This window comes from Ciconia boyciana, chromosome 21, assembly GCF_034638445.1.
Source record: "Ciconia boyciana chromosome 21, ASM3463844v1, whole genome shotgun sequence".
Classification (NCBI taxonomy): Eukaryota; Metazoa; Chordata; class Aves; order Ciconiiformes; family Ciconiidae; genus Ciconia; species Ciconia boyciana.
In genome coordinates, this window is record NC_132954.1 from 4702330 (window position 1) to 4717030 (window position 14701).

General features: G+C 53.6%; 1 protein-coding gene across 1 annotated transcript in view; it reads left to right on the forward strand.

The window, feature by feature from the left end:
* The window catches only part of RUNX3 (RUNX family transcription factor 3), a 41689-nt gene extending 35357 nt beyond the window's left edge, over nucleotides 1-6332 (forward strand). Inside the window, exon 5 of the mRNA XM_072885027.1 lies at nucleotides 3011-6332. Coding sequence (XP_072741128.1) covers nucleotides 3011-3534 — 524 coding nt within the window. The 3' untranslated portion in view covers nucleotides 3535-6332. The remainder of the gene's footprint in view (nucleotides 1-3010) is intronic.
* The last annotated feature ends 8369 nt before the right edge of the window (nucleotides 6333-14701 follow it).

The window sequence follows — 14701 nt, forward strand, 5'->3', positions numbered from 1 at the left end:
GGCGTTGTGTTGGGGGTTTTTTTAGCTTCAAACCGGTCAGGGAAAGCTGGAGCTTTATTCTGTGCCAGAGTTTAAGCCCAAGGCCCAGCGAAGGTGACGGCGAGTTGGTCACGGTCGCTTGGATGCCCCACTCGCTCCGTGGGGCCGTGGATTTCAGTGGCCGGGGCAGGCGCAGCCGAGGGATTTGCTTCCTTCGGGATTCGCACCCACACACACTCGGACTACAGAGGCCCAGCCCTGCAGAGTGCTGGCTGTCAGAGACGGGGGGTTCAAAGGCGGGCACCTGGAGAGCTCGCCCGCTGCCCACCCGTGTTTTGCAGGCAATAGCCAGAGTGTCTCTAGACCCGACCGTATCGCTGTGCTTTGCTCGTGTCACACACAGCCTGTAATTAACACTCTTGACACGCTCGCGTCTAAATTAGTAGCAAGGACCCATTGCCAAATGTTGCAAGTTCAGGCCAATAAAACGTAGCCTTTAAAAAAAAAAACCCCTTTGAGTGTGTTATAGAGGAAAAGGGAAATGTGCCCTGAGCACTTACGTTTTATTTCAATTTGCATTTTATGGAATATTATTTATGGGCATGTGAAAGCTAATGAAGGAGTGCGGTCTGATTGCTGGAGATTGTCATCTGCTCTCCGGAAGGTAGCGAGCAGCAGTCTGGATTTTCTGGGGGCTGGGAGGGGATTTAGAGACTGCTTTCTCTCAGTGTATGGCAAAACAGTCCAGCTGCTTGGACCGCAGTGGCAGGGCTGAGTGTGTGTAAGGAGGAAGCATGTGGAAAATAACACTTTTTCTCTCCAGTCCAAGTTCAGCCAGGATTTTTGTCCCATGGTCCTACCTCATCCTGTGATGCTGCTGGATTGCTAAAGCATCGGGCTGTGGTCAAGCTGCTTCTTGCAGAGCTGGTCTCCAAACTTCAGCTCGCAGTGCCTGATAGTAGTTTTGGTGCTGCTTTTGCAGTAGCATGGCTTTGGGATGGGGCAGAGCGTCCTGCTGGCAGCCCGAGATGTGAAATCAGGTTGGTTTGGTCAGTTGTGAGCATTTTTCGCAGCATTGTGCTTTTCCAGCCAGCCCAAGCACGCAAGCAAGACACTCCACATAGCATGCAAGAGGGGCGGCCCTGCGGCCGGGCAGCCGCTTCCATGCTCGGCTCGGCTGCATCCAGCCCCGGGTGTGTGCAGAGCGGCACGGTTCGTGACAGCTTTGAGCTGCTCCTCTCTTATCTCACACCAAAGCCACAGCCACGTTCACAAACCAGGTGCTCCCCCGCCTTTCTCCTCCGTGGAGCCTGCGTGGGAAGGCAGGCGCTGCCGATTGCCCGCAAAATGGCTGGAAGGGAGGGAGGAACCTCCCCTCCCCTTCTCCTTCCAGCGGCCGATGGCTGAAGGACTCACCTGGGATGAGAAAGAGGGTTCAGATCAAATCCCCTCCCTATCTGCTCCTCCAGAGCATGCTCTTGCCACTAGTTAGCTGGAAGGGATTAGCTCAAGTATTTTTTTCCTGGGGAAACGCTGCAGGGCCTGGAACACCAGCCCTGGGAAGTTAAAAATGCTTCATCGTAATAAATATATATAAAACACACATCCCTATACATGCATAGCAAATATGCAATCATACGAATGCGTGTCTATATACATATGCATATCTAAAACCAACAAGCATGTTTATCGTACTCATCTCACACATTTTCTTGCTCTGAGTCGGTTCAAAATCCAGCCGATGTGACAAAAAAAAAGTCACTGAGACCAGATGACTTCCACTACCAAAGCAGAGAGGCGCGATGCCCCTGCTTTTAACAAGGGAAAAATAGGGGTCTTGGGAGTAAACAGAAGGGATGAAGAGCCACCTCCAGCTGGCCGAGGCTTTGAGCTCGGTGCACCAGCCAAGTGCTTTGGGCTAGAACTGCTCTTTCTAGAGATTGACATCTCATGAGGGGTGTTAAAAGGCTGAGAAGGGCACAATCGCAGCATTTCTAGCCATGTCCTCCTGCATAACCAGTGCCAGAGCTCAGCGTGGGCCGCTGAGGTCTCAAGGACAGGGGTTTTGCATCTCTCCTTGGAGAGCAAAACTCATTTCTCTCTGTCTCAGGTGCACCAAGGTCAGAGGTGTGCTGGGCTCTGTAAGGAAACGGCACTAGCCTCGGGACAGCCGAGGTAGCCACAGAAAAGCCTTGAGGTCCTCAAAGGATCTGCTGGTCTGGATTCCCCTCTCTAACTTGGGCTGCCCGCAGGAGGACGGGACCCGGCAGCACCGGGCAGCGGTCCCTCTCCTGGCTGGCTGGCTACGACCCTCTTTGGGTTTATACCCCCCCAAGAAAAGGCATGGGGGGCTCCGGCATCCAAGGGAGCTGGGTAGTGTCCCCACCACGCTGACCCAAGTCTCCCTTCCCCCAGCAGAAGAAAGCCTGAATTTCTCACTCTCTTTATCCTCTTGGAAGGAGAAAAATACACAGAGAAATCAAGCAGAGGGATATTGTGGCTCCTAGCTTGGGAGTTTTCAGCTGTGTGTTTATCAGCTCCATCCCCCGATGGTATCAGCACGAACAGGCCACCCACAAGAAGGCTTAGCAGGCTGGTCTGGACTCCAGCTTTTCCTCTCTGTCTCCGTGTGTGTGTATATACACCACCAACTATCTCAGGGACCGGCCGTCTGGGGCCTGCATCCATTTATTTACTACACAGCTGATGTAATGGCTAAACATTTTTTTTCTGTGTTTATGGGGTGTGTTTTTTTAATCTGCCAGAGATGAATAGACCCCTAGAGAAGTCAGCTTAGTCGTGTCCCTTCTTGGATAGGAAACAACAAATTTTAGGACAGGAAATGGGAACAACTTAAACAAATGGGTTTAGGATATTTAAGTTCCCCAGCTCTCTTCCCTGGCAGATCCAAGAGATGCTTTTCCCTCTGAGTTTAATTCCTTGGGCAGGGGATGGCCCAGGCTATAGGACAAACTCTACAAGCTTCAAGGATAGTGCTCTAACCACCCACTTTCTTCCTCCACCCCAACAGGCACGTCAGATCTGAGCCCCTTCTCTGACCCCCGGCAGTTCGATCGCTCCTTCCCGACGCTGCCGGCTCTCACCGAGACCAGGTTCTCCGACCCGCGGATGCATTACCCCGGCGCCATGTCCGCTGCCTTCCCTTACACCGCGACGCCCTCCGCCACGGGCATCGGGGGCATCAGCATGACCAGCATGCCCACCACGACGCGTTTCCACCACACTTACCTGCCTCCCCCCTACCCCGGCTCCACGCAAAACCAAAGTGGACCCTTCCAGGCCAACCCCTCTCCCTACCATTTGTATTACGGCACATCTTCGGGCTCCTACCAGTTCTCCATGGTGGCGGGCGGCGAGCGCTCTCCGACCCGGATGCTCTCTTCTTGTACAAGTGCCTCAGCGGGGAACAACTTAATGAATCCCAACCTGGGCAATCAGAATGACGGGGTGGATGCAGACGGGAGCCACAGTAACTCACCGACGACCATGACAACTACTGGGAGGATGGATGAGTCGGTCTGGAGACCCTACTAGGAGGAACTCAACTGGGCACCGATAGCTTAACTTAATCGGCCACCGTTACGTTACTCCTTTTGGCAGTGAATAGAGCAAAATGATGCCTAGGGAAAAGGTAAACCAAAGTCTCCCAAACCAAAAGCAAACCAGGATCCTCTGCATGCAAGCGTGGGCAAACATCAAGCGAAGATGGACCAGGACCTACGTTACATTTCAAGATGAACGTCCACGAGGCTTGAATTTGTCGCTTGATGTGGTTCCTTTCGTATGTTTTAAGTATGTGGATTGTACATAGGGAAAAAAAAAAAGGACATGTGGAATCAGGTGTTTATTTCTTGCAGAACACTTCTCAGTCATCTCACTCGCACCCTCTTCCCCACACAAAGCATTCAAAAGTTACAAAAAGCTCACCCTTCTTCTGCAAAATGTTTCAGAGAAGAGAAAAGACCAGGGAGTCGTCCAAGCCATCTCTCTGCCATGCAGGAAGACTGAACTGAAAAAAAAAAGGAAAAAAAAAAGAAAATAAAAAACCCCCATTGTCTCCTCTCCTTCCCTCCCCGCCAGTGTAGGGCCCCTGACCACCGAAGAGCTCCGGGACGACGCCAGAGCCGCACGCGGCACGTGAGAGTCTGGTTTACAGCACAACCGCGGGGACTCGGGCACGCGCGGGGGCTGCGCGCTCCCCGCGGGTCGGCCGGCATCAGCCATGTGAACAAGAGCTGTGATGTGATTATTATTATTTGTTGTTGACGACAGAGGTTGTATTGTTCATTTTTATCATTGTCGTCGTTTTTCAAACAGTAACGTGGTTGATCCCGTGCCTGACAGACCCCCCTTCCTGTATGTTTACATATGAGATATACTTTTTACGAGACGTGTTTTGTTTTGTTTTGTTTGCTCTTTTGTCCTGACCTCACCATTCAATTCTTTGCTCCTCTTGGCAAATCTCAGTGATGGTGGCTGAAGCGAAGGTGGCGTTCAGGACAATTCAAGATGTATGAGATGCACTTCCAAGCGCATTAGCTGCAAAAGGGACTCGGGAGCCTTTGGCATGACCCTGCCACCAGTCTCTGGGTCTTCCTTTCATCCTCTCCGAGTGGCGACACATGCAGCTGGTGGCAAAGCATCATATTTCTCTTATGATTCTTTCCCATGTTTTCACCCAGAGCAGATTGACACATGATGACTTTTTTTTATTAAGAAACGACTTACACTTGTCAGTTCATACTGAAAGCTCTAACTGAGATTTGGAGAAAGGAGCAATTTCTACCCAGTCCCTTGGTGGTGGGAATATTGCAAAGCAATGTTATCTAGCATTTTCCATCCCCTCACCCTCCTTTCCTTTCCCCCAAGTGACCCAGAGCACGAGTATCTTGCTGTAGATGAATAAGCTGAAGAAGGGGCACTAAAGGCACTGCCGGCCCGTCGGTAGCTGGTTGCATCACGTGGCATTCAGAGGAACCAGGTCTCCTGGGCACCGCACACCATTGTAGCTGATACCAAAGGGTTTGCAACTGGAACGGGACCGCGACGGGAGGTCGTAGGCAGCCGGAGAGGTGGCAGGGGCTCCCCCAAGGCCGGGTTAGTGGCCTGGCTCTGATGCACGCCGCAGGGTTACCTCGCCTCCTGCAAGCTGGCTGTGCTTTCTGCTGGTGCAGGAATTCGGGCTGGATTCGGGATTCCTCACAGCAGCAGGGCTGAGGGTGCGTGAGCAGGTTCCCGGGGAAGATGTAACTGTGGTACCCACTGCCCTCCGGAGCCTACCCTGTGGCATGGGGATGGGGACAGTCCCCAGCCACCAGTAACCAAGCCTTTTTTTTTTTTTTTTGCATGAGCGTAAGAAAATTGAAACCCCCCAGCTGCCCTCCCAGCCCCTCTGTCTAAGTTCCACCATTACAGCCGCGCCGCCTCTCACCAAATCTCAGTTGGCAGCTTGTCAGCACTCGGTTGAGGTACAGAGCGTTGTAATTGCACTACCACGTCAAGACTGGAGCAAGACATCCTGGCTTCCTTGGAAAGCTGCGATGACCACTCATGAGTTAAAGAAGCAACGAGAAGAACAACTCTTTTAAATAATAATAATAATAATAAAAAGCCCTACCCCAGCAAAACTGCAACCCTCACTTGCCTTAGCGACAGCGAGCACCTCTCCGGTGCTTGCCAGCTGTAGAAACTGGACCACGGCAGCCTGTGTTTTGATGCATTTACGTTTATCATCCGATTGCGCCACTGATTGAAAGCACAAAGAAAACAAGGCATTCGTAGTACTAGGTTAATTTAAGACTCTTCGTAGTGAATTTAAAAAATAAAATAATAAAAAGAATGGCAACGATGTTATTTTTATGACATATTGTCATGTGAAGGTGTAAATATATGCACCTCTATTGTATGCAAATGGTCACGAGACAGGCCAACGTTTTTTGCTTTGCACTATAATTTGCTTTTTTAAAAAAATGCACAACCGCTTGTACAGTAAAACCCCTTTGTCTGGCTCACAGAATATTTAACTATAAAATCTAATTTTTGGTCTTATTTGTTATAATAATATAATTCTTAAATGTGTTGAAGGATCCGATTCTTAATAATGCTTCTAATACTTGTATGTGCAGGGTAAAATAACAACAAACAACTAAGGAGATGAGAACAAAGATCTGTGCAGATAAAGAAGGCTAAAGTTGTTGGTTTTTTTAATGGTGTCTTACGATGGACATTAAAAAAAAATGCTAGTGATACCAAATAATGTGGTTAATTGTGTAATATACCAGCCCTACTTGAAGGTAATGCCCTATATTTAATATGTAGCCCATCTTTTTAACCTGTAGCACTTGTCACTGGGGAGGGGGGAGGCGGGGAGGGAGGGAGAGGAAGAGGAGGGTCTGCTCCTGTTGAAGTCATTGGAAGAAGCTCTCGCTGGAGACGTCTCTGCTGCGCTGGCTTCAATGAGAACAGAGTCGGGCTCCTTCGCGAGCAGGTGGAAATCGCCTTGGTACAAAGCCATAGCAAAGTGGTCAGTTCTGCTTTTCTATCGTCGGTGTCGATGTTCTCATCCAATGTACGTGATTATATCGTCAGGCCTCCGTGTAATCATTTTAATGACTTTCCATGTGGAATAATAAACGTACGGTTACAAGTCTCCCCCGTGCCTTCCGCCTGCTCACTTCTCGCCAGGGGAGCGAGATCCGTGCCCCGGTACCGAGGAAGGTTCGTCACGCTGCTTTTTCTCCAGGGTCTCATGTTGGCACCTCTCCGAGCATCCTGGTGCCCGGATCCAGTGCCTGGGGGGGGAGCTTGCGGCTGCTCTCGACCACAGTTTGGCCCGAGCAGGCGTTGCGAGGGTGTCCGGGGAGGAGGGCAGGCCACGGGGATGCAGGGAGACGATGGGTGGGGGGGGACCCCGGGCTGTGAGCTCCGAGGAAACCCCTGTAGGATTCTCCAAGGTGGGTCTGGACCACTCACACTGCGCCAAGCTAGACCTGGCAGGTGATCCCTGCCTCCCCAGCCAAGCATCCCGCGCCCCCACCGCCGCCTGTCATCGCCGTGCCGCTTCCCGAGACACAAAAGCTCCGGCACAAATCCTAAACAGGACCTGAATTCCCAGGCGGTCCAAGCCCAAACCCCTTAGCACTCACCACTCGCCTCCAGAACCCAAATGACAGCTGAAAAGCAAAAATAAAAAAAATCCCAGCCTACAATAGCGTCTGATGCCAATGCGCTGTAGGCTGGGGGCTCCCGAGGAGCCAAGCCACTCAACGCAAGCGTTATTCATGAGCCCGGCAAAGGCAACGGCGGCGGCGTGCCGGGGCGATGCCAGCGCCTTCCCCATCGAGCGGGGCTCAGGGCGGACGTGCCGGAGCCGATGTTCTGCCTCTCCTTTGCAGCATCTCTGTAAGCGTAATCCATAGCGGCGTTTGCACGGAAAGAGAAAAAAAGAAAGGGGGGGGGGGGAAGAAAAGCCCAAACAAAACCACAATAAATGCTAATATGGGTGAGAACCCGGCTCCACAGCCCTGGCCAGCGGAAATATGTTTCAAGTCAAACCCTAGACATACCCGCCTTTTCTTCACAGCTACTGGGAGAGGAAACACCCCGAGGTGTAGCTATTATTTACAGGAACTTTCCATTCCAAATTGATCCACGCTTTACTCGCAGCCTCGTTTCAAGCTGCAATGAAAAGAGAGAAGAAGAAGGAAAGGGACAAGAAAAAAGAGGACAAATAAAAAGGGCTTTGGTGTACCGACGTCCGCTGGGTCACCCAGGGAAAAGGGGCTTTCGAGGGGTGCAGCACCCTGTTTCGGTGCCAATGGGGCAATGCTGTCGAGGGGTGAGGTTTGTGGCTGGATCAGGCGCTGCCGGTCGAGGAGGTGCTGGACCAAGGCAGTGCGGGGAGGACACGGCAGCAGCTAAAATATAGCTGGGAGGCCCAGGTAGCTCAGCGAGCCGATGGTGTTAAATGTACCCAACACCTGAGGGCCAGCTGGGTGTTATTTTTATATGGGCGTTATTTTTATACAGGCCACCTACCAAGCACAGGATCCAGCGTGCTGCGGATGCTGGGGGCTGCATCTTGCTTATACATAGGTTTTGTATGTATGGATGTATTGAATGCATGAATTGAGCCAATTTAATGAATTCAATGGGAAAGCTGGAGCCCAGCATGGCAGCGCGGGACGTGGGGCGGCTCAGCCTCTCCCAAAGGCCCTTTGAGAGCCGAGAGCGGCCGTGGATGCCGGTCCAGGCTGCCAGACAGCAGAGCCGAGCACCCGAGGGCTCCCGCTGTTCCAGGGGAACTCTGAAAAACAGGGCAGAAAGCGATACTGCGGGGCAGCCAGAGCAGAAAAGGTTGGTTTTGTTTTTGCAAATGAAAACTGAATGGGGGGGGGGAATCACTGGAGCTTGGATGACTTTTTTTGAACATTCAGATATTAAATTGAGCGGAGTTTGGGCTAAAAAATCTCCTAGGAAAAATGAAGAATATTTCCTTTGAGAACAAAGCTAACAAAAGTCTCAGCAAAAAATCTTATTATGTTCTCTTTCCAGACCAGACTCTAAACCCCAGCCTCTATTTTAATGACCACGTTGTCTCCAAACTGCCCGTCTTAGTAAATAAACTTTTAACTTGCAAAAAGTTTCTAGGCTTCGCAGGACGTAGGGGAAGGAGCCTGCCTTGCTGCCGCCGGGTCTCGCCTTGCCCACGCCGTCCCTTTCCCTCGTCAAGCCCTTAACGAACCTTGCACAAATGAGCAACCCGCATCGTTAAGGCACAATCCCGGTCCTCTGAAATAACGGGGCCGAATGGCCGTGCGAGGTGCCTAGCACCCTTCCCGCACCCCCGGGCACCCCCTGGACCTGCGAAGAGCAACTCCCCGCGGGTGCCCATCGCCCGGCCCGGCGCGAAACAGAGCCGCTGGCTCCGGCTTCAGCATCATCTTCGTGGGCATCCACAGGGGTTAATCCTGCTGCGGGGCCTTCCTGCTGGAAAGGATGGGTGGTTTGTTGAGGTTGGGGTTGGTTTTTTTTTTTTTTTTTTGAATACTGCCTATTTAGAAGCTAAATGATGGAAAACATGGAAAATTCATTAGGGTGTCTGGGAAAGTGTTAGGTTACACGTCATTCACATCTACTTACTCAGCGGGACCTCGCGCCTTGGGGGAGATATATATTTATATATATATATTTTATATGTATGGGTCGGGGGAGGTTTTTTTCTCTCCATTCAGTTCCCAGACAGGCACAAAAAAATGAGCCCTTTCGCTTCTCACGGGCTCTTCAAAACTCGCCCCCCGAAGCGGAGCTGCCGCCCCTTCGCCTTGGCCTCGCTGGGGCTCTGCCCCTTCCCTGATGCTCAGCATCTCTGGGAGGCGACCGGTGCCATTCCCACCCGCTTGGAAAAGGCAGGAGCTGTGAAACCAAGGCCTGTAAAGGGCAAATAGGCAGCCACGCCAGGACCTGCTGGCAGCGAGCCCCGGCTGGCTGTTTCTTCGGTGCTGGCTGGCAAGAGGCTTGGCGAGGATGGGAGCTGGGAGAAGAGCAGGGGGGGTGGAGGGTTGGTTCAGTGCCCAAACTATAAAACCCAAAAAAAACCCCAATCCTTCGTTCCTGATCACTCAGAATTTCTCTCAAGTTTGGTGCAATAGAAAAACAACCCAATAAAAACATCGTTCCGGGGTCACAAGAGCTGTTTTGTTCAGCTGCAGCCCGGATGTTTCGTTTTTCAGGTCCGCTATAGCTCCTCTGCTGAGCCCTTTCTCCCCAGCTTCGGCCAGTCCCGGTGCCACCATCCAGCCCTGAACCACAGCTTGTTCAGCTAAAATCAACCCCAAATCTTTCCATGTATTGCAGAGGAGACTCCAATTCAAAAAAAAAAAAAAAAGGCAGGGTATGTTTTCCCACAAATAGGACTCCAACAACAAATCCTCGCTGCTCAGCCCGTGCCAGGACGCCTGTTTTCCCTGACGCCTGCTTGTTCCCGGCCAGGGCAGCCCAGCCCACATGCAGGGAGTAAGGCTGAGGCATGGCTGTATGTTGGAGCCGTCCCTGCGGCACGCCGGGGCTTTGGACACCGCATCGTGGGGCGGAGGGGGCAGCCGAGGCCAGGGCTGCCGGGGGAGCCGGGGCTCCACGGGTTAATTCCCTCCCCGGGGTGCACCGTGGCTCTCCCAGGTGGGGAATGGTCCCGTTGGAATGGTTTGGGTTCATTTTTAGTGGGTCTGGGGCACTTCTACAAGGCCATCCCAGGTACCCACCTTGGAAATGCCTCCCTAAAGCCAGTTTGGGATCGAGGCTGCACTTGGCGCTAAAACAGGCAAAAAAGCCGGTAGGAATTAAGCACCCAAATACTTTTGCATGGCTCAGGAGTTTTTCCCAGTGCCAGATTTAAACCCAGTTCCCTGGATCCCCATCAGCCTCCTCGAATCCCTCCCAGGGATGTCACCAAGCGGGGCCATGTCACCAGGGCACCCATCCTGATGGCACCCGAACCCGCATGCCGGTGCTGGTTGCACCACTCGGGTGGCAGCTGCACCAAGAACAGCAGCCACGTCGCGATATCCCCCCCGAAGCACCTTATGTGCCATTCTGCACGAGGGCTGTAATTTAATAACGTATACTATTTTTTATTTAAGCCATGCAAACGAAGTCGCCTGTATAACTGTTAATTCCCTGGCAGCAGCAGGCTGAGATGCAGGGAAGGTGTTTTCTTGTGCCGAGGTTGGGCTGGGCTGGGAGATCAGACGAGGCTAAATTAAAATACGCTTATGCCCTGTGAGTCTTTATTCTTGGCTTAACCCACGGAGGCTAAAAATGATATTAGGGACATGGTGCTGGGATCCCGGCTCGCTCCACCGAGCACCTCCCGCCGCTGTCAGACGCGGGGCAATGAAAGCAGCTCGACTTCAAAGGGCCAGGGCAGGGGAGGATGGAGAGCAAGGACTCATTAACCTTGGCATCGCGTTAGATGGGGCGATAGCAGGCTTTAATTAGGCCAGCCGAGGCGGGCAAGGGAGACGAGGCTGCATCCCGGCGGGAGCGTGTGTGTGTGTGTGTGTGCGCGCGCGGTGCCGTTTCGGCGCACCCCCCAGGTGAGCACCCCCGGGCGTGCACCTGCCTGCGTGGGCAGAGCGCACACGCATGACGGGGCATGTCCGCGTGGCGGGGGGACGCGCGCTCGGCGGCACCCGGCAGCACCCAGCAGCACCCGCCACCTCCCACCAGCCCCGCTCGGGCTCCTCCGTGGGGATGTGCTGCTGCCCCAGGGATGCTCTGCTCCGGCGGGGCAGGATCCGGCCCCAGGAGAGGGTCAGGAGCGTCACCCCCTGCTGCCCCAGCCCCCGAGGGGTCACTCCCGCGTCCTCCTGCTTTTAAACATTTTTGCCGGAGCTCCTGGCAGCCAGCGTGTTGTTCGCCTCCAGCCCAACACTGCTCTCTCCAAGGAGCACGGGGCTGGAAATCCCACCGGTCTCTCGGGTGAGCAACCAAACCAGCCCTGGGATGGCACCGGGGACAGCAAAGCGGTCAGGCGGAGAGCGGCGAAAGCACCGGGGTGCTGCCCTGAACTCCTGCCCGTGGCACAGTGCTGCCCGCAGCCCCGCCACGCAGCAAAGCAGGGGCGACAAGAAAACACCGGCGGCCTTTTTGGGCTGGATCATCCAAATCCTGGCTCTGTCCGCACTGCGATGGCAAGAGGGTTGGTGGCCAAGGACCGGGTCGGGCTCTCCATCACCACCCAGAGCTCCGGTGATCCCCCCCTGGTGATCCGGTGAACCCCTTCTCCAGCCCCCGCCTGGGCTCTGGCTCAGCTCCAGGAGGGATATTTCACACCGGTGCTACCAGGCAGCGTATTTCCTTTCCATTCTAGCGACTTGCAAAGCCCCCCGGGTCCCTGCAAACATATACAGCTCATTTTTTAAGATGAGGAGGAAAATAACCGTAGCAGAGCTGGGTTTGGCTGCAGAGAGGGGACCTGGAGGTGCCGTCCTCAGTGCCGTCCCCGGGGTGGCTGCAGCCCAGTCCCCCCTTGGCAGGTTTTGCTGTTTGTCTTTGCAGCCGGCGGGTTTATTACGACCAGGAACACCCAGGTTTTTTCGCTGTCTGCCATGGAATCGATACAGTAATTTCATTTCTCAGTCATAAATGAAATGAGCTGTAAAGTAAAGTTGGGTGTTTAAGCCAGAGTGAAAGAATGAATTGTTCTAATGGGGGACGTTAACGAGGGGATTAAATGTTCCTGCAAAACCTGGGGGTCCCCGGCTGCTCCTGCCAGTCCGCCGGGTGCTTTTAGGGCTCCCCACACCCCTCCCTCGCGCTGCCTCGGAGCTGTGTGGTCCAGCACCCCCGGCCCCTGGCCAAGCCACCGCTGTCCCTGCCTGGGTGGGCGCCGACTCACCTTCCCCGTGCCCCCCTGGGGACCCCGCCAGGCGCAGAGCAGCTCTGGAGGGTTTTCGGGGTGCTGGTGGCCAAGGGAGAGACCCAAGGGAAGGTACTCGCTGCGGGACGGGGCCATCGCGGCAGCTCTGCCGGTCCCTCTTCGCCAGCATCCTCATCACGGCGATGGCTCGCTTCCACGTGGAGTTAGACTAAAAGCAAATGGGAAAAAAAAAACCCCCAACAAACCAAAAAGAAGACGTTTCTTAACAATAGCCTTTCAGCTGACCCAAAGCAACTGGTTTTCTACCCAGAATTTTTTGGGGGACATAAACCCCTCTGTTTTCCAGGGAGGGTGTGCAGAGGTTTCCGCTCCTGGGGCCGGGCACGTTAGGCATTTTCCCCAGGTACGGAAGCCAGGCGCTGGCTGGCCCCTGGGCACCCGGCCCCTCTCGCCGTAGCAGGATTCGCCCAGCTCCACGCCACTAAATATTAAGCCCCAGATTTGGTCTTTGCTTTCCTGCCCGCAGCCTGGCAGCCCGACCTTGGGAGCCCTCCTCTCCCAGCAAGCGACCGAGACCCCCATCTCCCCTCCTGCCCCTGCTCCCATCATTTATTTCCCAGTGAAAAATAATCCAGCGCTGATCCAGGGCAAGAGAGAGCACTTTGACAAGTCCAAAAATACGAGTGCCATATTATCTTTAAACCATTAAAAAAAAAAAACCACAGTGAAAGCCCTATTGGGCCAGGAGAAACTCCAGCCAAGTTCCCCAAGTCCGCCCCCCGCTTCAGTTGTATTCCCCTGGAAATCCTCGCAAAGAAAAACACAGGGCATGAAAAAAAATTTGGTTTTCATTAAAAACCTCGAATGTGAGGGGTTCTGTAGCTTTCAATGGGGCTTTGATTCCTATAGATGATGGAATGTTTTCAGAACATTTAAAAAATGTTCTCCACCTTTCTATCTTATATCGGCAGCAAACTGCGCTGGCGTTTTTTCCCCCCGTCGGGGCGATAGAAGTGGCAAGCGCTGAATGCAGATGCAAACCCTTGCCTTTATTTACCTTGAGGTTTCGTTTTAAAAATATGATGATATTTTCTTGTGGCTTTGGACCCAGAGGAGATAATCCACGTGGGGGGAAAAGAAATGTGTGGAAAATGCTGCAGGAATTTTCTTAAAGGGGGATTTTTTTTTTTTTTTTTTTTGGTCATTGAGAGAAAGCAGGGTCACTCAGCACTTGCAGGCACCCACCTACCTCCCTGAGCACCATCGTCAGGGAGCAGAGAGGCATTTCCAGCCCTCTAAGTCATCGCTGGCTTCGTGGAGATCATTGTCTTCGCCCAAAGAGATTATTTTATCGCTGTGTTTCATCACTGCTCCTCGGATGCACCAGCTGGTGGCTTTTCTAAATGCCCCTTTAGATGGCATCGGCCTTTTATTTTATTTTAATTTTTTTAGTGACTATAAAGTGGGTTTCTGGCCTTTGCATTTTTGAAGGTGAGGTTTAAAGGGTCAGACGCGGGTGGAGAGAGCCGGGGGGAAATGGCCCTTCCTGTTGCACCCACCTTCGCCCGGTGCCAGCGATGCCCGAGGAGCCCCGTGATGCTGCACTTCTGCTCCGGCGCTGGGCTGGGACAGCCACGTGTCCCCTCCAGAGCCAGGGCTCGTCCCTGCCGAGCGCGGCCCCATTGTGCCGGGCGTCCCCCGAGCCTGGCCACCCGCGTTGTTCTCTGCAAAGAGCTTTTTTCCAGCCACGCAGCCAGCCGGCTCCTCGGGACCGTGCCGCGGCGCTGGCTGCGGCCAAGCCAGGCCGTGTCGCAACCCCGGCGTCGCTCTCCAGACCTCGCCGTGAGCCGGCACACGCCTTCCTCATGCAAACCCTGACCGAGCTGGGATTTCGGGCGACTTTGTGCTTTCTCTTGCAGGAAAAAAAGAAAACAAACCCTTTCATGCATCTTGGCATCTCGGTGCCGCCTAAGGCACGCGGCGGCAGGGAGGAGGTGCGAGCCCAGCCCTGGGCGGCTTGTGCCGAAATGTGGCACCCCGGCACGGGCTGGTTCAACCGGTCGGGCTGGCTGAGCAGCACCCATTTCACCCAGACACGCCGTGTTCACCCCTATCTCTGCTTCTTTTTTCCCCCCCTCCCTTATGTCAGCTCACCTGCTGGTGTATATTAAAGCCTCATCTCAATTACAAGAGTCATTAGTCACCACCCAAGAAAGGGCCACCCAGTCTGCGGTGGCAGGGTGCCACTGCGGGTGCCTGGCCCCGCTGCCCCGCACCGAGGGATCACCTGCAGTGCTCCCAGCCTGCATTTATCAGCGATTC